Source organism: Urocitellus parryii, chromosome 11, assembly GCF_045843805.1.
Source record: "Urocitellus parryii isolate mUroPar1 chromosome 11, mUroPar1.hap1, whole genome shotgun sequence".
NCBI lineage: Eukaryota > Metazoa > Chordata > Mammalia > Rodentia > Sciuridae > Urocitellus > Urocitellus parryii.
The window spans coordinates 55,708,680-55,731,484 of record NC_135541.1 but is presented as its reverse complement, the minus strand read 5'-3'; the positions used below and the strand labels follow the sequence as shown (position 1 = coordinate 55,731,484).

General features: G+C 36.1%; 1 protein-coding gene across 1 annotated transcript in view; it reads left to right on the top strand.

Moving 5' to 3' along the window:
• Positions 1-8,708: 8,708 nt before the first annotated feature.
• Positions 8,709-22,805, top strand: part of Erich3 (glutamate rich 3) — a 73,234-nt gene continuing 59,137 nt past the window's right edge. The window contains exons 1-4 of the mRNA XM_026409546.2: positions 8,709-8,798; positions 12,634-12,705; positions 13,897-14,025; positions 18,749-18,907. Coding sequence (XP_026265331.2) covers positions 8,724-8,798; positions 12,634-12,705; positions 13,897-14,025; positions 18,749-18,907 — 435 coding nt within the window. The 5' untranslated portion in view covers positions 8,709-8,723. The remainder of the gene's footprint in view (positions 8,799-12,633; positions 12,706-13,896; positions 14,026-18,748; positions 18,908-22,805) is intronic.

The window sequence follows — 22,805 nt, the reverse complement described above, 5'->3', positions numbered from 1 at the left end:
AGCTCTGGCCAAAGGCATGTCATAGTGTAATTAGCAAAACTTCTGTCTTCATGTTTCATGTACTAATATAATTATCTGAATGTAATGAAATGTATTAAGTGCTGAATAAATGGTGTTTGATATCAGTATAATTATATCCTATGGGCTAATCTGTTTTTTCACATATTAGATTCACCTAACGCTGGAAAAAAAATCACATATTAGATTCACTTTATGCTTAAAAAATGTAAATTGCTTGAAACTCTCTTTATTTAGTGTACCTCTTGTTCTTTTGTCTTAGTGTTCACATTTAAGATATCAAAATTAGATCAGCAAGGTAGGCTCCCACATGTTTTCTACCTCCTGGCAGCATACCAAGAACTGCCTTCCTCCATCTGGGAAGTGGCTGTTTGAAAGTGGAGATCATTGGCATGATGGATCACTGGACAATATAGGTTACAGCCCAATTACTGTCACCTTTGGTGTCTAGTGTTTCTGTTCCCTGTCATATGGTAGATAGGGAAAAACCTTAGAATAGGCAAAGGAAAGTTCTCTTAGAGTGGTTCATGTCTTGATTCTCAGAACATGCACTTGTGTTATTTTATATGGTAAAAAGGAATAAAAGTTGTAGATGGAATTAAGATTGCTAATCAGCTGAATTTAAGATAAAGAGATTATCTTGATTCATTTGGGTGGGTCCAGTAGTAAAAAGAGTCACTAAATAGGGAAGAGGAGGGTAAAAGCTCTAGAAAGAGCGCTGGCATCTTGAGAAACAGTTGATCTGCCGGCACTGGCTTTGACAATAGAAGGGGGCCAGAACCAAAGGAAGGTGGGCAGCTTCTAGAAGATGGGAAAGAAAGAAAAAAGAATTCTCTTTTAGAGCGTCCAGAAGGAATGTAGCTCTGATGACACCTCAGTGTTAGCCTATGAAACCCAATTTAGATTTCTGACGTCCAGGAACTATAAGATAATAAATTTATTTTGTTTTAAGCTACTAGTGGATGACGTTGTGTTATAGGAGCAGTAGTAAACTAATCCAAACTGCATTAATTCAAACGAGCAAGTCACAATTAGGGTTAAATAGAAGTACCCTGTTTATGTCAAAATTGTTTTTTTTTTATATTCTCTCCAAATTTTCTATGCAAATTTGTACTGTAAAGCATATTGAAGGAATATATATTTTGAGGTTGGCTGATTTAAAGACTTCAGCACATTGTTTTTATGCTGAAGATATGGCTAATTATAAATGAAAGTTAAGTTTTTGTTAATTTAGTTTATAAGAGTTTTCATTAATTTTTTTTTCTGTCTTTGTGCTGGAGAATTGGTGGAATATTTTGTTATTCATAGCTTCCCATTATTATACTCAGCATCCTCCAGTTCCCACTTTAGCAAGATCTGGTGGGTGGCGTGCACTCTGATTTGGTTTGTATTATTAGGAAAAGGTTTTAGATTATATAATCTCTGGCAAGTGACTTCACTCAGGAAATTGGGGTGATTATGGATTGCATGTTCGTGTCCCCCCAAATTCATGCTGAAACCCTAATCCCCAGTATAATGGTATTTGGAGATGGAGTCTTTAGGAGATAATTAAGACATGAGGGATTGGTTCCCTTGTAAGACATGAAGGAGTTTGCTTCTTTATCTGCTCTCTTCCATTTGAGAATTCAAGGAGAAAATGGCCATAGATAAGCCAAGAAGAGAGTCTTCACCAAGAGCTTGACCATGCTGGTACCCTGGTCTCAGAACTCTAACTAAGAACTCTAAGAAATGAATGTTTGTTCTTTAAACTACCAAGACCGTGGTATTCTGTCACCGCAGCTTGAGCAGACTTAGGCAGACTTGGAATGGAAAATGTGGTGCTTCTATGGAAAATAGCTAAACGTATGGGACTGGCTTTGTGTCTGAGTAATGGGTAGAGGTTGAAAGAGTTTTGAACTCTGAAAAGCCAATACTGCCTTGAAGGGAATTTTAAAGATGACTCTGGGGAGGGTCCAGAAAGAAATGAGAAAAGCTAAGGAGAAAACTTCTATCTTAGAGAATACATAAGTAATCATGTACAGAATGTTGGTAGAAATAGGAAAGGCGAAGGCTATTCTCATGCGGCTGAAAATGGAAATAAGGAGCATGTTATTTGAAACTGGAGGAAAGGCAATCCTTGTTGCAAAGTAGCAGAGAACTTGGTCAAACTGTGGCTCTGTTCTAGTGGCAGAGGGTCACTTGCTCCTGGTTACAGAGCCAATAATGGTGGAGGTGAACTGAGTTTTAACAGCTATGTCCCTGTCCCTCTCCAAAGGTAGACACTATGGGGACAAGCAAAGTAGGGGGAGAAGGTTAGTGTTAAAGAAATGATTCTACCCCTGTGGTCTCTGAAGAGCTGTTACCTTAGTCTAACATGCTTGCTTCTCTGCTTTCCTAGGACTGAGCCACATTGAGAAATAATCTTGTTCTGAAGCATTTTCATTTTAGGGAGGTGGAAGAGCTGTAATAGTTAGATATTGCTCAAATTCCAGGGGCCTAAAAGGAATCAAATGAGAGTAGACTTGTGGAAGTGCTTTGTCATCTGCAGAATGGAATGTGGATATTACACTCCTTCCCCAGCTCAGGGCACAGTGCCTGAACTGGAGACAGTAACTCTGTGAACTAATTAGCCTACAAAACAGGAAGAAATCAAGTGTGCACACACACTGAGTACATACTTGTGTATCTTTCTGCTAGATGGGGAGCTCTGTGAGTGCAGAATCTGTGCCATCTCTGTCTCCCCAAGGCCTTATGGAATGACCTAAAAATAGTCAGTGCTCAATAAATGTTTGTGATTAATAACAATTATAGTGCCTTTCCTTTTACTTGAGGTTTTTATGGGATAGACTCTCTCTGAAGCCAGATGGAGGAAGTGATAAGAATTGCTGACTTTTATTTCTATAGAGCCCTGTTATATATTCTGCATGGCAGGAGGTGAGGGTTCAAAGATTGAGAGCTGAAAAGCTGTAGATGAGAAGGCAGCATTCCTGGTAACTCAGCATTGGGCCCAGAAATCACCTGTGGTGTGTCTGGAAGCAGGGAAAACAGAACGAGCCCAGATATAGTGTTGCTGTGTATTCTCTGGGCTGTTCTCCCTAGTGCATGCAGCCAGAGGGTAGATCTTTCCCCACCCAGCAACCAGAGGGTAGGAAAGTAACCTGAAGCAAACAGGTTAGACAGGTCTGGCCAGTTGTGGGGCTTGTTGTGAACAATATGGCCCATGAGTAATATGGTCACAGTGGCCTGTGGTCATAGTGACCAGTCATTGCTGACACAGAGCAGAGGAAATCACAGGTCTTAGGCAGTGTGACCTGGAAGGCCAGCTTTGACAACAGATGCAGAGAGTGACATACTAAGGGAACAGAGTATTCAAGAGGCACCGTGTCACCAAGCCCAGAGCCAGCTGACCTTATATGGCCCAGGGTTATGCCAAGTGCAATAAAGAAAAGAAAAATGGGGTGGGAGGAGTGGCAGTGAATGCAGAGGGCGAAGGCAGAAATATCAGAATAACTCTACTAACCTAAGTTTGTAGGTTAGTAAGGACATTCTTGTAATTAGTAAATGCAAAGGCAGGCTCCAAGCTCTTGCCATGCCCACATGAAGCCTGGAGTAGAGCGAACCAGACAGACTATGGCTGCGGCTACACAGGATATGGGCATCCCCTAGTAAAGGAAGCTTGATGGTTAGAAAAAGGCTAAAGTTTAGAGTATATGGTGGAGATTTCTACATTTACCATTTCAACAAGTATGAATATAATTTACTGTAGTGCAATTTCTTGTGATGGATACTTTATTAATCTAAAGTTTCAGCTTGAAACTTTAGCATTTTCTAAAAAAGAAATAACTGACCCTGGGTAGGCCTTGCTGGATATTATTCTGCCAAGGCCAGTTTCATGATGATAGTCACTCAAGGATTTGCTTTAGAACATATACCAAGGACCGGCCTTTATTCCTAAATAAGAAAAAGCAAGAAAAATGATGATTACAATGATTTCAACCCAATTGGACTTCCTCAACCTTTTGGTGAGACTGGGGGAGTTACACACACACACACACACACACACACACACACACATATTAATTTGGCAGGAGCCTAAGGGAACAGAAAATTAAAATTAGGTGGTACCAAAGCTGGCTATGCGTTATTATTAGGACCTAAATATTTAAAAAGTCACAAATCCTCAATTAAAAGAAAGATATTTTATCCATCCTTAGGGAAACTGAAGGCCCTGTTATTGCAACTTTTTGACCCCACTTCATTTAATTAGGGTTTTAACACTCCTACCTATTCCAAACTATTGATTTCTTTAGCTTGGGCCTGAAAAAACAGACAAAGGACTATATATGATATCACTCTAATGATTTATCTTAAGAATCTGTGAGCTGTGGAATCGTGATTGTTAGGACTGAGAGACACCTGCTCACCTTTCTGAAATGAGGAGCTGAAAAGATATTCTCAGATTCAGAAAGGGTAAGGGATACATTGTTGACCTTTCCAAGACAGGAAACCTTTGATGAACTATAGGACACCAAGACAGTTCATTTAAAAGATGGTTTCAAAGCATTATCCAGGGTAGGTTTTGTATGTGCCTTAGTGAAACTCTTGGGTTGTCTTTTTACATAAACCCAGGGAAATAATGGTTTCCGCAGTCATTCATGTCTGCAACCCTCATGTGGCATCTTGGCTTCTGGGCTTTGTAACTGCTTTTCCGTCTCTTTTGTGGACAAAATTAAACTTTCCTTACCATTTGACAGCATGGAACTTTCCTGAGATGGGCTGCTAAGGAGAGAAGAGACAGGGAAAGGTCACCAATAGCATCTCCATGTAATTAAGTCAGTGGAAACAGAGAAATAAAATTGTGGCTAATGACATTTACTCGATCCTATAATATGAATCTCTTCTCTGCTCTCAGATGTAAGTTAACGATCAACAGTTAATAAAATGTACAGACTGTAAATCTTTGTTGCAGGTAATATTGTGTGCAATTTTTAGGACAGATTTACTTTAGGGTTGTGTTTAGAATTGCTTGTTCTCTTTTTCTCTCTGCCTCTTCTTCCTGTTCTCTCTCTCTCTCTCTCTCTCTCTCTCTCTCTCTCTCTATATATATATATATATATATATATATATATATACTAACATTTATGTATATGTACATATATGAATTCCTATGTACATGTAAACATGCATACATACATATATGTATATGTAGGTTTTCTAAGGTATAGAATAATTAATAAAGGATAGGTTAAAAGAGAAAAAATAACTTTCAATTTTGATTTATAGACTGAGGTTGACCATCTACTAAGGTATATTATGTAATCAAGGAGCCAATTTGTTCTCTTTTAACTCTTAAAGACCTTAAAATTCGAAGACAAGTCTATCATTTCTTTCAATTTTTTTGGTGCTCCATGTAGAACTAATAAAATCGTCTATATAGACATGAAAAAATAAACACTTCAAAATGATGGGCTTAACCTTGGAAGAAACTTAATCGTAAGCCTGAGTCCCCAACAAAATATGTCCTTCATTTACTGGGTACACAACCAATAACATCAGCAGGGATAACCAAGAATCATGCCGGATCTTGGCTTTCAAATAGAGCAGAGGAGACAAACACATTAGTAATGTCATATTGTGTGAATGTGAAAGGTAGCTCAGGTTCTATGGGAACGGGGTGGATGGTAACAGCCCACTGGGTACACATCGGGGCACATTTCCTGGAGGAAGAAAGACACATGCATCATCATGTCACCGTCTGACAGGGGAAGCAGAGGCCCTGGCTAGAGAGGGACAGCCCTGTGTCCTGATGGCATGGGGGACAATGTGAGGGAGAGCAGCAAGAAACAGGTATGAACCCAGGGCATGCCACCAGGAATTGAAAGAGCCCTCTGAAGGAGCTGCTACTTTCCTACCAGGCCTTTTGTCACAACCAGAGCTCCCAGTTCCTATCAAAGAACCTGGAAAACAGTAGGTGCTCAGGACATGTTTATTAAACATATACACACAGCCAGCTTGAAAAGTGCACGATCCATCCTGCACAATTTGGAGATGAGAAAGTCAAAAATCATCTGGGTTGTCAAGGGACACTTCATTTTCTCTTTCAGATTACTTGCAACATATAATAGCCTGACCGATAAACACCTGGCTGGATATTTCAACAACACAAGGATACGGCGGCATCTCCTAAGATCAGGACTGGTAAAAATTGCTTTGCTTTCTACTCATGTTCTCATTTCATTAAGTCCAGTAATTCCTAATTTTTCAGATTTTCTCTTTAAACTAGTCAGTGACATGGCTTTTTCCTACCCATTTTAGAAAAATTGCTTCTTTTTCAAAGTTCTGATTTATTTATTTGAGGCTATTTCAGAAGATGAGAAGACAGTTCAATGATCACTAAGAAAAACAAACTATTGAGGGAAAGTCTCAATGAGTTTCAACGGCATAGTTCATTTATTTCCTCATTTATGTATTTAACACATATTTATGGAACACATTTTATGAGCCAGAAACTATTAGAGAATGAGGACAGAGAAGACTTCATTGTCTTCAGAAAAAAAAAATATTGTTTTTAATGAACACAGAGCATGGTGTGAAAAGCATGAACAATTCAACATTTCCCCCTTGAATTTTTTTAAACTTGAATTTCCTGTGATGGTTTATTGATACATTGGTGTCTTTCATTAGTTTTAAAATTGCTCTTTCAACAAAGTTTCCTTTCCTCCAAATAACTATAATATGAAAATCCTTTTTAAAAACCTATGGTTTCCCACTGAAAGAAAGGGGTGTAGTCATAGAAAGTGTTAGCTATTTACCTTCTTAAAACACACTCCTTAACAATCGTTGCCTTGGTGTTGAAAGAACACGCATTGTGTTTCTAATTGTTGTTTACGTGCTTGGCATTCTAGCTGGAGAGATCTCCAAGAGAGTGGAGAGAGTCACTTTTCAGTCTCTTGGGGCTTTGTTATCAGACAGACCTGGCTGAAACCCAGCTCTGCCATTAACAAGATACAGAATCTTGAGCAAATCACTTATGTAACTTTTTCAGCCCCAACTGCCTCAATTTTAAAATGAAAATAATGATGCCCAGTCCTCAGTATCGTTATGACAATTAGAGTTGTGCTACTGTAATAATTACGGTGGTGGCTTTAATTATTGTGGTTATTATTAACATTGTTTCTTTGGATAATGGTCTTTGAGCTTCATGTATAATGAAAAGAACTTTGTGTTTGCTTATCAACATCATTAACAAGCACTTTTTGAACATTTGGTTGTATGCATGGCGACTCAAATAAGGAAGATACAGCCGTTTCTCTAGAGCAGTGGTTCAAAAGCACCCCTTCAGCTAGCATTGTTTAGTATCACCTGGGAACTTGTTAGAAAATGCAAATGTGAGAGCTGTACTCCAGGTTTACTGAATCAGGAGCTCTGGGATGGGGCCCATCAGTCTGTTTTTCTTCAAGGTCATTAGGTGATGCCAATACAGACTTAAATTTAAGAACCTCTGCCCTGTAGGAGCTTCTAGTCTAACTGGGGAGATCAGACATAGTATCTGGAGAAGAAATAACCACGACATACTAACTACCAAAGAATGTTCTAATATCTTTCCCCAAATTTAACACGTGTGACATGATATATCAAGGACAACACATTCCAAAGACTGTATTAGTAATTTCAAGAACACTTTTTTTATATAACATATCCCTTTCTTCCCTTGGAACATGTGTTATTGATAAAGATTATCAATAATCAATTGGAGCACAGTTCTAGTTAATCTCAACACTCTAAATATACTGCAACAACAGTGTTTAAAAAAAACTATAGCAAGTTTAGAACAACATTAAGAATAAATATGTTGCTTGCCTTAAACCTTAAAAAGAAGGGCAGGTCATCAATAAGTGGAAAAGAATATATACAATCTGAGAAGGATAATACTCTTTGTTTAGGAGATATAGAAAAACACAACAAATATGCTTATAGGAAGGATTCAAAGAAAAGGCAAATAAGTAAAAAGAGAAACTGCCTTTCCTGGATCTTGCAATGGTGCCAGTTGAGACGAAAATTGAATACTTTCTATCTGTAGTACTGCATAATCTGTAAAATTATAAATCACAACCAATTAAATTACATTCTGGGCTGGAGAGTGGAAGAAGAAAAAGCAGTGGGAAAACAAAGTAATGAAACCAATTATTTTCAAAACAAATCGATGAGATCCTCTGCAGCTCGCCTGTTTTGTCCTTCAAAGTATTTCCTGTGAGATCACGAGCTGCGATGCGATCACAGCCCTGTGGGTTTCACGGTGACGTCCACCCACTTCTTCCCAGAATGTGTTCAGAAATGAAAAGAACACCTGGGTCCCATCAAGGGGGAACTGTTCCTCTAATGAAAACCTCGTTGTAAATGTCCCTCGCACCACTCATGTGCGCCTGCACAGTGATGGATGTATGAGACTGTTCTGGCCCTTGTGCCTTAGCAACTAACTGTTCATTGAAAGAGAGAGTGCATCAGCCACAGTGGCCCACTCCTTGTGCTTGGGTGACTCTGCCACTTTTCTTCTCTCTCCCTCCCTAGCCTGACCCTCTTGTCTCTTTCTCTTTCTTCTCTGACTCCCATTTTTGAAAACTAACAACTCATTTTCTTCTTTGTATTTCTGTGTATGTTTTATTTATTCATGACAGATCACAAGAAGTGGAAGAATACTTTCTGAAAAGGAATACAAACTAAATATCATGAAGCGAGATCACCAAAAATATATCCGGGAGTGCTTGGCTCAGGCTATTTTCCATAAGGTTCTTGATTTGGAGGTACAAATATTTATTATTGTCCTTTTAATTAATTTTTTTTTGGTAAGATGATACTTAATAATGCTTTTTGTAACCAGAAGCAGGGGACTTCTTCCTATATTTCAATAAAAAGAAAATGGAATCAAGTGACTTGAGAAAGAGTCTGTATCTCTCTAGGTAGTCAGGAGCCAAGAGACTCGAGTAAGCTTTTCTCTATTTCAGCTGGGAAAAAATATGGACATCATAATATATTTTGTGATATTTAATTTTCTAAATGTAGATTTTAAATCCACAATGGCTACTCTGAAACATACCAGCCCTCACCATCTGTACCTTAATTTCCATTTGCTAAAAAAAAGTGACATCTGTTTAAATATCAGTAATTCCACTGCCATGAATTATTTCAGATCTGTTATTCTTTTAAGGCTCCGAAGCTCAGCCGTATGTTAAGTTTCAAGGAATAGGCATTGAAACATCTGCTGTCCCTCCTACTTTAGGCCACATTGGTCAACATAGATTTTCAACCCGAGCATCAACAAAAATTTTTTTTAATCTGACATGGCACTTTTAGTTGGATATTTAGCTAACTTGATAAATTATTTCAGCCTTGCTCCATGAAACTTGTACTTTCAAGCATCAATATCATTTTAATCTCTCTGAGAAAGCATGTCATTTCTTGGCTTGACCATACAGCAGTAAATAAAAAACTTGGCTTGTAAAACCGTTGACCTATGGGTGCAGTAAACATTTATGAACAACTGTAGAATCATCAGTAAACCAATATCAAGTTGAGTGCCACTGAACATATTTATTATTATGCTACCATTGTACTGATCAAGTAGAATGTTCACTTAGGATGTGTGTGTATGTGCACACACATACATATAATGCACACACATATATAATGCTAACATATAATATTAATTTCAGAATCTGTCTTGTGCATCATATCTTGTGCATAAATTATATGGAATCATTGATTCACTTGCTTTTAAAAGTATTAGTTAAAAATCTACAATTCTTTTAAGAAAATAAATAATATGACATAAAATTAATCTACTCCTAGTTTCAAGTTTACTTAATAGGTAGAGTTCAAAATTATCCTTGAAGTTCAGTTTTCTAAAATCATACATCACCGACACATTATGACTCACCATGCTATCATTTAAAAGTCTGTAGTTCTTAAAGTTTGGAATAAATATCTTTGATAAATGATAATGTGCAGTATACTAAGTAGTTTATCTATATAATAGAATAGGATAATACATATATGGCTAGGCAGTCCTAGTCTAAAAATATGAAATCTGAACTTTTTTGAGCACCAACATAATGCTTAAAAATTTTGGATTTTGGAGCATTTCATAGTTCATATTTGTCAGATGAGGCATATTCAATTTGTGTAGTCTGTGTAAATATTCCAAAATCTGAAAAATTCTGAACTCTGCAACACTTACGGTCTCAACGATTTTGGATAAGGGCCACACCACTAGTATAATACATTAATATACTAGAAGAAGCAGCATTTTTCTCTAAGTAGCCACATTTGTGTGCCATTTAGTTTACGGTGACACTGTTTACTAATGTTGTATTGATATTCATGTATTCACTCATGCAAAAAATATTATTTTGTTGTTTATTTTTGCAGTTATGGGGACCAAAGCCAGGGTCCTGTGCATGCTAGGCAAGCGCTCTGTCACCGAGTCACATTCCCAGACCTATGCAACAAACATATAGGCTTACCATGGGCAAAAATGAAGCTCTATGTTGAAGATGAAAGATATAATTTAAAAAATACCACAGAAAATGAGAGCTAGGAGAGAGGAGCAAACAAACTAGCTCAGAAAAGAAGGGGAGGATGGTTTTCTTCTGTGGGAGTCAGAGGTCCTGCTATTTACAGAACATCTTGAAGAGTGAATGAGAATTCCCATGAAAACACAGGAAAGGCATTCCAGAGAGTGGAGACTGCAGGTGCAACATTACAGAGGTGTGAAGGGACATTGTGAACAGAAAGGAAAGCTCACTGAAGCCAGACTGCACAGTGGGTTGGTTGAAAGTAGTGACAGGAGTGACGCTACGCTGGGACCCAATTTCTGGAAAGCCCTGAATTCCCAACTCGGTTTGGAGTGTAGGTGATGAGGCGATGAAATGTTTTCCAGCAGGGGAGTGAAATAAATGAGCAGAGCTGTTTTAGAAAGATGATGTTGCTAAAAATGTGGAAGATGGATTAATGAGCTGGAAAAGATTGGAGGTGGGAGGTCAATTAGGAAGCTGTTGCTGAAGGGTGTGGGCTAACAGCAGTAGTGGGGATGCAGGGGAGATGCAGCTGTCTCCAGAGATACTGAAGACAGGGAAGGCTTTACAGTGACAGCATGAGGAGCAGCTCTGAGGTTTTCAGCCTGGGCGGTAGCATGTGCCCTGGGGGACACAGGGACCACTTGGGTAGAAAAGAATCTCCATGTGGTGAAAGCTGTGCCTACCAGGATGTTTTCTAGGAAGCCAGGAGGCTCTTAGGAGCTGCAGAATAGTTAAATCAGATGAGTACTGGAAAAAAGGAAATTAGGTTTGACCCAGAAGACAAAGACATCGGTGGCCTTGGGGAAAGTAGTTTCAGCAGTGGTGAGGAGGAGGGGCTGACTGCGGAGCACCAGAAATAAGTGGAAGATGGAAAATGGCTGATAGTGAATGTAATAAAGTTTGGTGATAAGTGGGTGAGAGATCAGAGAAAGGAGAGGAAAGGGAAGTGTCAAGAAGAGGATTGATGATACTTAGGCAGTGAATGATTGAGTCCCCAGGGTCCCCAAGGCAGCAAGAGGGAGTCAAGAATAGAAAGGAAAAAAAAAAAAAAAAAAAAAAAAAACAACAGAAAAACACCTTTTCTTTCAAAGAGCCAATAAAGACCTTCAAATGCATCTGAATGATTTCAAACTGGATTGTAAGCAGATCAGTGCTATGTGAGATTTATTTTTAATATGGTACAGAAAATTTGGAACTATAAAGCATAATAAAGAAAAATAACCGGATCGTTCCTATTCTCAGAGATCACTACTGTTAACATACAAGTTTTTTGTTTATCCACATTTATGAATTAATAAAATTATGCTATGTTGTGAGAGGGATATAGATTTGTGAAAAAACAAACAAACAAATAACAACAACAAAAACAAAGGAAGTTAATGTCAACTTAACCAAAGTTCAAAGTAGCGCTCCATAGCTGAATAGATGTAGGACCTGAGGCAAGTTCATGGTCCTCTGCCTCAGTTTCTCTCTTTGTAAAATAGGGCTGTTTGGCAATTAGAGTTGTTCAAGAAGAAGGGTTGTACACGAAACACCTTCCTAGCACAGGGACAATTACATATTTCTGTGACATTCTGGAGTTTGCTTTCTCCTGCATTTACATGAATTTTCCATTTTTTCAAAAAACAAAATCTTTATGAACCTTATTCTTAATGATCATATTCTGTTTCATCATTTGAATAAGTGACAAAAATTTAAACATTCTCTTTAGAGTTTATATTGCTTCTGCATTTTTGCTTTGAAAAAGGAAAAGAAAAACTTCTGATAGCATTACTGTGCATAAAACATGTAAAAATTATATTCAATTTTGCCCCTGGGTTTAGAAGTGAAAGTTAGTCATTAAAGGGTATAAATACTTTTAGCTGCCTAATATATGTTTATAATTTGGCTTTCTTAAGAGTAGCACCAATTTATATTCTCACCTGCACACTTAGGCAGGTGATTCTTCTCCATCTCAATGACAAGAGGGGTAATCAAGAATAAAGTTAACTAGTAGGATTATTTTCTAAAAATTTGTGACAATTGATATGATTCTGTCCTCTATTCTTTCCTGCATGCTTAGCGTCACCATCAACTGGAAATAAAAAAGAAACTGGAGACCTTAGCTAGAAAGGAGCAAATTCAGAGATTTAAGGTAAGGCACTATATACCGTCTTGCACTTCATAATATTTTTTAATGATTTCACAAGCAGTGGTCATTATTGAAGTTTCCCTAGGCACTTTACTTTGGGGTAACACATAGCTGAGGTCAAATAATGGTTCTACTAAGCCTGAATGTTGGCCGTCCTCTTTACAGATGATAGTGACAAAATATGAGTTGTTTGTGTGACAGACATTTTAATAAGGCACAAACCTTTCAAAGACAAACTTGTAAACATCCCTTTCAAGTTTGAAGTTTTGCTTTTGTATTTTCATGTGGTAGAGGCCAAAGAATCTTTAGCTGTCTTAAGAAAGTAAAAGTAGATGATAATGTTCTCAATGTGATAAAAAAAAAATAGAGCATTTTAAGAATTATACAATGGCACATTTTTGTGTGAATGTCACCCTTGAAAATGATGACGGGAAAGATCCTCTTTAGCAAAAGAAAGCATAATAAGATTTAAGACATTTTGTACTAGGTCTGTTGAAATTCCTTGCTTGTTTTCTATTTTGGTATTTGATATCTCTTCTTTGCAGTGAACTTATGAAATATATAAATTTGAATCAAGAGATGAGAGATTCAATTAGGCATGTTTGAAAGATTTTGATTTAGGTTGGCAGTTTTATTCAATTTCTTTTGCCATTCAAAATCACATGTTGTCCTTAATTTTCTGTGTAGTATTACAAATGTGAGACCTAAGACATTTCACAAAATGATGAGTATTTGTAAACCCCTGTAGAATAAGTTGCCAAATAATTCAGTATTTTTTTTTCTCTCTTGCCTGACAGACATGGATCTATTTTATCAGGATCAAAAGATAATCTTGTTACAAGAGGACTGCTTTCTGGTAGTGTCTACTAAACAAAGTCGTGAAGGGCACTATGCTTTTGATAGTAGTCTGCTAAAGCAGATTAATAGTGTTTATGGCTAAAAACGAAGGATGCACTGCTTTTGTAGCTATTTCTTTGTGTACAGCTAAAGCAGATTCAGTTTTCTGCCTTTCCCTACCATGCTCAGCACCCTGATAAGGCACAAAACTTCCTAGCCACCATGACAGTTCTCAGAAGTGGCACTCCTGAAAAGAATGAGAAAGGACTTCTTTAGTCCCACAGTCAATTAAAGCATGAACCTAAGTTAAGTACTAACCTAACCTAGACTACTAACTAAATCTCTTTTTTATTCCAGGGAGAGAACACAAGACAATTTATTGAAAACAACATGCCAATCCTGTCTCCTCGCCCCCCACTTGGCCCAAAGACTAATCGAGGCCAGAGTGTTCTGGTTAGTGAAGGACATTCTAGTCCATTAACACTGGTGAGTCATATTAAACACTCTGTCTCAGCTTATTAATTGGTGATTTCTTATTAATCGCAAAAAAAAATGCTTTCTGCACTGTGTCTGCATAATCCTGCAAGTCCTCCTGAATGAAAACATTGTTTTAAAAAGAACCACATTGTGTACACCCACTAGACTAGGATCCTAATTAGAATAACATATACTCCAAGTTTGTATAAATATGTTAAAATAGACTCTACTGTCATGTATAACAAAAAGGAACAAATTAAAAAAAAAAAAAACTAAAAAAAAGAACAACACACCCCCGCCCCCAGTCTTTTATCTGTTCAACTCTGTCTCTTCTGAATCTCCTACTTCCAATCAAGACCACTCCTGCCAAATCCATTGTACTTGCTAACTGCTAGTTTTTTTTTTTTTTTTGAAGTATAGATTATTTATGTTACATATATTCCCAGTACGTTCCCTGGGTCTGTGTTACAGATAGGAAAGACCAGACTCTTTCACCTGACCTATAAGACCATAAACCATATGACCTCAAGTTAGCCATCTCAATATTTCCCTTCATGATTACCCATTAGCGTCCTACAATGCAGCAGAATTGAACCATGAGTTGTTTCATACATATTCTATATTTTCTGACCTCTGATTTAGTTCTTGCATTTCCCTCTATTGCTCTCTTACCTGCACAGATCAATGGCACCATATTGCATATAGGATAGATACCAATGTTCCTTTCATCAAAAATGTGTGCTCATACTCTAAAATAAAAATAATTAAATGTATAGTGATACTATTTGAACAAATTTCACACTGATATTTTGTGCTAGCTTGATTCCTTGGTAACTTAGAGGTGGTTATAAACTCTCAAAGGAGAGGGAGATACCTTGAAACAATATCGATAAAGGAAAAGATTTGCAAAATATTTACTAGAGGCTGATGGTTTAAGTTATAACTGAATTGTTTGATTACATCTTTATTCTTGCTTTGTGTAACCTAATCTATTTCCTTGTTAGCATGAACTTTTTTTGGTATTGCACAATATTTATAGAGGAATGGCAATGCTTTTACAGGTTATTGAAGTAGGTTCATCATATATAATGTTAAGATTTGACATATTTCAAAAGGTAAATATGTTTTGACATTCCCTAATGAACAGCTCAAGTGATGAAAAGCAACCATCTACCCTTTGTTGTTACCCCAATTTCCAGGTTTGATTTGAATGTATATGTGTACAAATAATTCTTTTATTGGATGGCAATTCACTAGACTCTCAGAAGCTTAACCTGAGTGAAACAAAAGAAACAATCTAGTGCAGTTTTCTGTCTTCCACCTGTTTCAGAGAGGAAAAACCCTTTAAAAGCTTTCTTTTCAATTTTCCAGCTGAACACCCTCAATAAATAGTTTATGATACATCCAGGAGATCTTAATGTGGCAGAAGTGAGAAAGTAATTTAAAAATTACAGGAAACACTGACACCAGCACTTCAAAAGGCTTTCCCTCTGCTAAGCTAGGGTTCTTCACTTGGTCACCCCCTATGGTGCTCTTACACCTTAAGGGATACCTATTGTGATCTTGGAATTGTACTTCCCATTTTACAGAAATGGTTTGCTTTTCCCTGTGTGGATACATAGTCTTTAAATTTCACTCCTGATCTCTAAGTGCTGGAGACAAGTAAGAATTGTTATGGGATATCACCATTTATTTATTTATTTATTTATTTATAGCTTTCTCAAATGAATAAGGAAAGTATCCAGGGCATTTGTTCACTAGTTGAACCTAGACCTCCACAATAGTCTGCAGGCCATTAAAACAGTAGAAAGTCATTTCAATGAATAGTGCACATTCAGAGAATTTACCCCTTGAGATCTTCTAAGAATTAAAAATGCTCAACTAAGCTGATTATTCACCAGGTAGTCAATTTCAATTCACATTCTGGCACAGTTTTGAGAATGTTAAGCTACAGTGCCGTATTTATTCCAAGAAAATATATTACAAACCATTTAAAATATAGCAAATTTAAGGTAGCTTCTGATGTGAACTGCGGCAGTTTGTAGCTCACAGCTGTTAGTTAATGGTGCAGATTTGTTTTTAGAGATAAATGTAATCAGTTAAACATTTGACTGCCACATTCATCTAACTGATGATATTTGTATGCAAATGCATGGAAGTAAAATTTAGAGCATAACAGCCAGTAGATCATGTTCTAGTTTGCAGTAACCTGTTTTCTTGAATCCCTACATTAGATGTTTCATGTTTTTGTGTTCGGTTGGATTATTTGACAGAAAACAATCTTAAAGCATGCTTGTTTTACAGAGTCTGCAAGATTCTTTTGGGTAATCTGATTCCCTTGTTCAGAAAGCTCTAGTTCTATTTCTCTGTGGCTTTTAAGATCTAGTACTGTTTGGCTTATATAGGCTTATGTTGTTTTTATTTCAGTTCTATGTAGCTCTAGTCAATTCACTTGCATTGGTTGTGATGCAGGTTTGTGTGCAGAGAATTCAAATAATAATGGCTTAAGCATCAGGGCCCCCATCCACCCAACTCATGTGCATGTCTCATCTCAGCTTGTGCCTTTTCTGTTCTATAAGGTCATCACAAGCTCAGATTTCTTTTGTATTATTCATCTACCAAACTCAGGGTGCTGCCTCCATCTACATAAGCCCAAATGGTGGATCACCATATGAGTACCTTAACCACAGGAAATAGGTAGAGGGGAAAGAAAGCAAACACATACTTCGTCATCATAAAGGACTTGATCTGGAAGTTTCATTCTATCACTTCTGCTCCTATTGAGGCATACACAGAGTTGTATTCTGGAAATATCATCTTTATTTATGACAGTGGTGTTCCTAGATAAAAATTGTGTAACTAGTGAAGGAAGAAAAAGAGAAATTGAAGATTATTATCTTTGTTTCTCCTCTTGTGTCTTGCTCTCATTGGCTCTCTTGTTTGGATGTTAAAGTTTACCATTCTTCTTTGCTATTGTTTTTTTCTCTTGCTTAACCATTTAATATCTAACTGCTTGTGGAATTTTAATTTGTATTAGCCTCATTGGCTTACTCTAATATTCCAAGACCTTTACATTTTAAGTTTTGTTCTCAGGTATTTTGTTGTTATCTTCTGCTTGGCAGTATTTGTGTTGTTCATTTGACAATGGTTGTCCTGTGTCACCATTAGATCTTAAAAATTACTTTTAATCTCCTTCCTGGGCCTTTGGTTGGAATTCAACAAATGTTGACTTAACAAAATCAGAGCTTTAGCTATTCATGACATGCTTCTCAAGGTGGTACCGACACTAATATTTGGTAGTAGGAGCTGCCTTATCATCATTTTTTATGTATTTACACACACTTTTCCAGAATTGAATATTTGTCATTCACCATTCTTTAGAGTCAATGTATGAAGCTTTATTCATGAATCATTTATATACCATCCTTTTCATATTCTCTTACCCAAACATGCATCTCCTAGTCTCAACAGGTTTCCATTATCTTATTGTAATAGAACAACTGGGTCAACAGCTTCATTTCTCCCCCTACTTTTGACACATTGCTAATCTTTATACTAAACTCACAATATTTTGTTGATGCCCCCCAAAAGGCACTTTGCAATGCTCCATACTGGCACTTTTGATATTCACTGCAATACATTCTTGGTTGGAAAATGTATCAGTCAGGGGCTCAGCAGGAAACAGATGGCTCACACAAACAAAGTAATTAGGAAGTGTTTAATAAAGAAACTATTTACAAAGATGCAGGCAGGGTTAAGGAAAACCAGCTAGGGATGTTAAGCATGCTGGGGTCAGCACAACCGGAAACCACAGTCCCTCGGCTCTCTGGGGAAAGAGAAAGATTGGATTCCAGAACCAGTAGATAGAACCTGTAGCAGGAGAGTATTTCCCAACAGGAGCAGTGGGCTTGGTTAGAGACCCTTATTGGCCCATTAGAACCCTTCAGAGAGGGTCCAGGGAAATAAAAGCCCTGGTTTTATTTTCCTGTTTTTCTGTCTTCTGTTAGTTCCTTTTCTTGGTAGAATATAATTACAATATTGAGGTTAGTTGCCAGGGCTGAGAGCAAAGGTAGAGAAGATGAACAGGAGAATTAAAAGAACAAATGCAAAATATGTAACATGGAAAAAACATTGATTTTATACAATTTTTTCCAAAGTTGCCAGATACAATTTTTCATTTTCGTTTTCTTAATATTTCAAAGAAGTAGTTGAATAAATGGTAATACATTACAGTTGAGCATCTGTCTATCCTATTGTCTGGTTTTACTTTGACACCAATCTTAAGGCTTTAAGGATTCCGAATAGAATTTATATTGAAAACGCTGAAACTGAAATGAGTACATTTCAATACTATTCTTTTAGATCTCTGAAATAGGAACATTATTCAACTTAACATTTAACTGAGCAAAGCCATTCTGTGCCTGGTATAAATTAAGTATTGTCAGCAAGTTTACAGTATGATTAAAATACAGAAATGTGATAGAGGACATCTCCTTTGTTTAGCATACTCTATAATTGTGGCATTTAGTTATGTAGGGGATTTCAACACCATATGTTTTCACAAATACTTTGGGTCAGAAGGGTATGTATAATGGAAGGACATAATTAAAGTTTAATCTGTTCAGTAAAAAGGCACCATTAATTACTCTAGGCAATTTGTTAGGTTATTAATTGGTTCTGGAAACATGTCAAGATTCTAATTTAAATGGAATTTTTTTCTCTAATTGTCTAGACAGCCCCTCGACCATATACTGCCCCAGGAAATATGCAGCCTCCAATTCGATTACAGCCTCTTCCCCGTAATCCTGCAGTGGGGACTGTTCCAAAGATAACTTCCGGATCCAGATTAAAACCCTCAGTGCTGGAAAATGAAGCTCCATTTCCCATTGGGGTAAATGTTATTTTCTTCAAGAAATTTGTTCTTATTCTTGATCAGAATATTGGGTTATCACAGATTCAAGGTGCTATATTCAATTAATTCACATAGAGAAATTGATATTGTACATTTATTAAGCACTTACTATGTGTTATTTCTGGTGAACTATATCTAACTGGAACTGGAAGTCCTATAATTTCTGTAATATTGAGCAGAAAGCAGAAAGAATGGATTTGTAACAATGTATGGACGCTTCTCATTAATTGGAGAGGCTGGTTGAAAAATAAAGAGGAAAGAATTTTCATAGCTAGACATGACTTCTATCAGAAGTGACCCATTGTTGACTCCTTCCAGATTGTAAATGCGTGAGACCTAGAAAATGAAACTTTCTAAGAATAGGTTTGCATTTGCATGTTGACTTACTTTCCCACCAGTGTATGAAATTACTTCAAGTTTGGCTCTTAGAAGGTTGAATATAGAAGGAAAAGAATGTCCATCTTTAAAAATGCTGAGTTAATCACACCCAGGAGTTCCCCTTTCAAGGTCACGTCCCAGGAAATTTTCACTTATTTACAGGAAGGAGGTTTGGTAACTATGAAATGTTAGTTACTTAAATAGGGAGGGATAATTAGGACTTCTCTAACTAGGGAGTGTACTATTTGTGTTTCTAACGTGAAGAAGAAACATTTGCAGCTTATAAAAAAGCCTCTATCGTGATTATCATTATTCTGAGATGGGTGAATTATGTTACCTTCCTTATTAGGAAACACAAACCATATGAAATGAAGATATTTTTATTATCTTTCACTGAAAACTTTGACACTGGACCATTAAATTAAGATGAATAAATGATTGTTTCACAGTAAAAGCATAAATATTACTAAAAATAATAACTAATACTTTAATCCACTTAATGTGCTTTTCAGCTTGTGAAATATTTTTCACAAACTTTATTTCAGTTAATAGTAGTTTCCCAAAAAGCAGGATAGTCCCATAGTGATGGCTCTTTGTCTTAGATTAGAGCTGGGCAGGAACTTGCTTGCTCATAAGTTTGGCCCTTTGTAGGATCTAGTCTCTAATGGTGAGGCCCGTGGATTTCCCATTTCAGTCAGTGTCCATGAATAGTCAGTCCTGGAAAACTGTGTCAGCCTAACTAAAACAACTAATAACAAGGTGCTTTTTCTCTCTAGAGTAAACCAAAAATAATGGGCCTTACCATAATAAGGGGCCATTAATTCACCAAAAGATATCAAATAGTGAAAGCTTATAGAAGTGCCTTCCTCTCTTGTAAATAGAGCCACAAGAGAAGCCAGATCATAATGAGAAGGTTGCCTGGAGATATGGAATTAGAATGAAGGGGTATGTTAAAACAGAATGTTAACAGGATCAGGCTCAGATGACCCGGTTCACCCATCTCCTCTTAGGAATGTGCTTGTCAAAAGTACCAGAAAACTCTATATAAAAGTCTTTGGCTAAAACCCTCTGTGTCCTCCAGGGATAACTCTGCCATTAGAACTGGAAATATTCAAAGTCCAATGGGTAGGATTTTCTTTCCCCTAGATTGTACTCGCATGAGTACCTTCCATGTCTGCCAAGGTGATTATATTCTGTCCTAAGCTTCTATAATTCTATTTTGATTGGTACATTTTCTTGTTAAATTCGAACACTATCAATCAGATCATAATCAAGTTTTTCTATTTAGTTAGGGAGCAATTTTTTTTCTTTCAGGTCATTTTCCAAATTTATTCAGAGTCACTGAATAGACTGGCTGACTAAATCAATATAGGTTCTTATTTTCTTGTTTTGGGGATTTGGGTTACTGAAAGATATTTAGTGGTCGTTCACAGGTGCTGAGAAGACTAAGGTCAATTCCATGTTAGTTTCAATTAGCTAACCTCACTTTTCATTCAGTAAATATTTACTATGGGCTAGGTCCTGGTCTAGAAATTGATGTTATATCAGTTAACAAGGCTGACAAAAGTAATTTATTAGAGTTTCATAGTCTAATGTTCATAAGTGAAATATAGTGTGAAAAGACATGTTTATATTTTCCAAGTGATATTGATGGTGAAAATGTTTTAATATAAAATCAAACAACATGGTAGCAATCTGTATGATTACTAAGTATGTAATGAGCATCTAATAAATTCTTATTAATTTTTTAAAGAATAAAGGATATGCATGTGGGAAGTATTTGAAGGTACAACAGATAAAAGCAGGTTGAACTTTGCATAATACCAGGAGTGAAGGTCTTTAACTTAGGCAAAAGTGATTTGGTCAAAATTAGATTGGTTGCAGTGATACTAAGTAAAAGTAATTTCTTTATTAAAAATGAATAGCCTCCAAATGAGAGTTTCTCTTACACTGTTGGTAGGAGAAGAAATTGGAACAACTATTTGTAAAGGTAATACTGGGAATATCTATCACCATTTTATATGAACATACTCAAGCAGTTTAACATATAGGAATTTATTCAAGGAATACCACATGTGCAAAGAAATAGAATCAGGAATATTTTTTTACTGTTATATTTTTAACAGTGAGCAATTGAAAGAAACAAGTATTTATATATTGTTTAAAAATGTCATAGTATATTAAGGTACATTAAAAAATGACAGTAAATTATCTGTAATGGCATGAAAAGTTGTCCAAGATGCTTTGAGCTAAAACAAACAAATAAACAAAAGTAAAATTAAAAACATCTTAATTAAAAAAAATCATTAACCCATTTCCAAACAAGACATACAATTGACCTAGTCAGAGTATCATTTTTTAAAAATCTCCAAACTCCAAAATTCTAGATTAATTGATTTTATTCTTCTTATTACTTTCACTTATTTTTGTTATTCCACACTAAATGCAGTTCATTACAGAAAAAATGGAATATGGGAGAAAAGAAAAATAAGAACATAACAATGAAATACCAACCATTCTAGCAATAGTAAATTGCTTTGTGAATACCTATTTAAATCCCTTCTGTTCACATAAATGCTCTTTTTAATCAAAATTAGGACTACACCTGCCTTTATTTAACCTGTTTTTACTTTTTTAGCAATGAAAAACTGTCTGCAGAATAATTTCCCTTTCTTAAAAATAGCTTCTTACTACTAAATGTCTCAAAGTAAGAACTAAATCGGCTTAAAATTAATTAGAAATTTAAAAAATGTAAATGCAATATAAATTTGTACTATTTAAATACAAATAATTATAAAAACAAATACATTGTTATAAATTGGGATAGGTAACTCAGGTTCTTTCAGTTATTCTTGCTTATAGTCAAAACCCACATATAAATTATTTAAGCAAAATAGCTGCTCATACTGCATGGACTCTTTTATGCTAGGATAAATAAATTCACATTTTTTCAATAGTCTGGTAAGAATCTATTGCACAAACAAAGCCAAATTTAAATATTTTCCTATTGGAATGTTACTTTTTTTGATGATTCAGCTAAATTTATACTGTAGCTATATAAGTGTATATGTTGTACCTCATAAAAATTTACATTAGTGTACTTGTGTAGTTGCCTGTGTAGGATTGATTGCTACCAATTGAATTTCTAGGCCAAAGAGTATGCACCTTTAAAACTTTGATAAATAGTCAAACTTGCCCTTCACACAATGTTTGAAATAATCTAAAGAATGTATGAGATTGCCTTGGATATCCTTCTATCTGAATAGGGGAAGTCAAAACTTGTAAAAAAAACATTAACTCCCTATTGCCAAGTCTAATATCCAAACCTGTTTCAAAGTATAATCCTATAGACTTTTTAGTTTTAAATTGTTTGACTCTACTAGAGTCCTAGAGATTTAATGGATTATTGAGGAAAAATCCAAGAGTACTATAAAAACGTCATCATTTTATGTTGGCTTAAAACTATATTACACAAGTTTAGAAATTGTGAATATTTAAT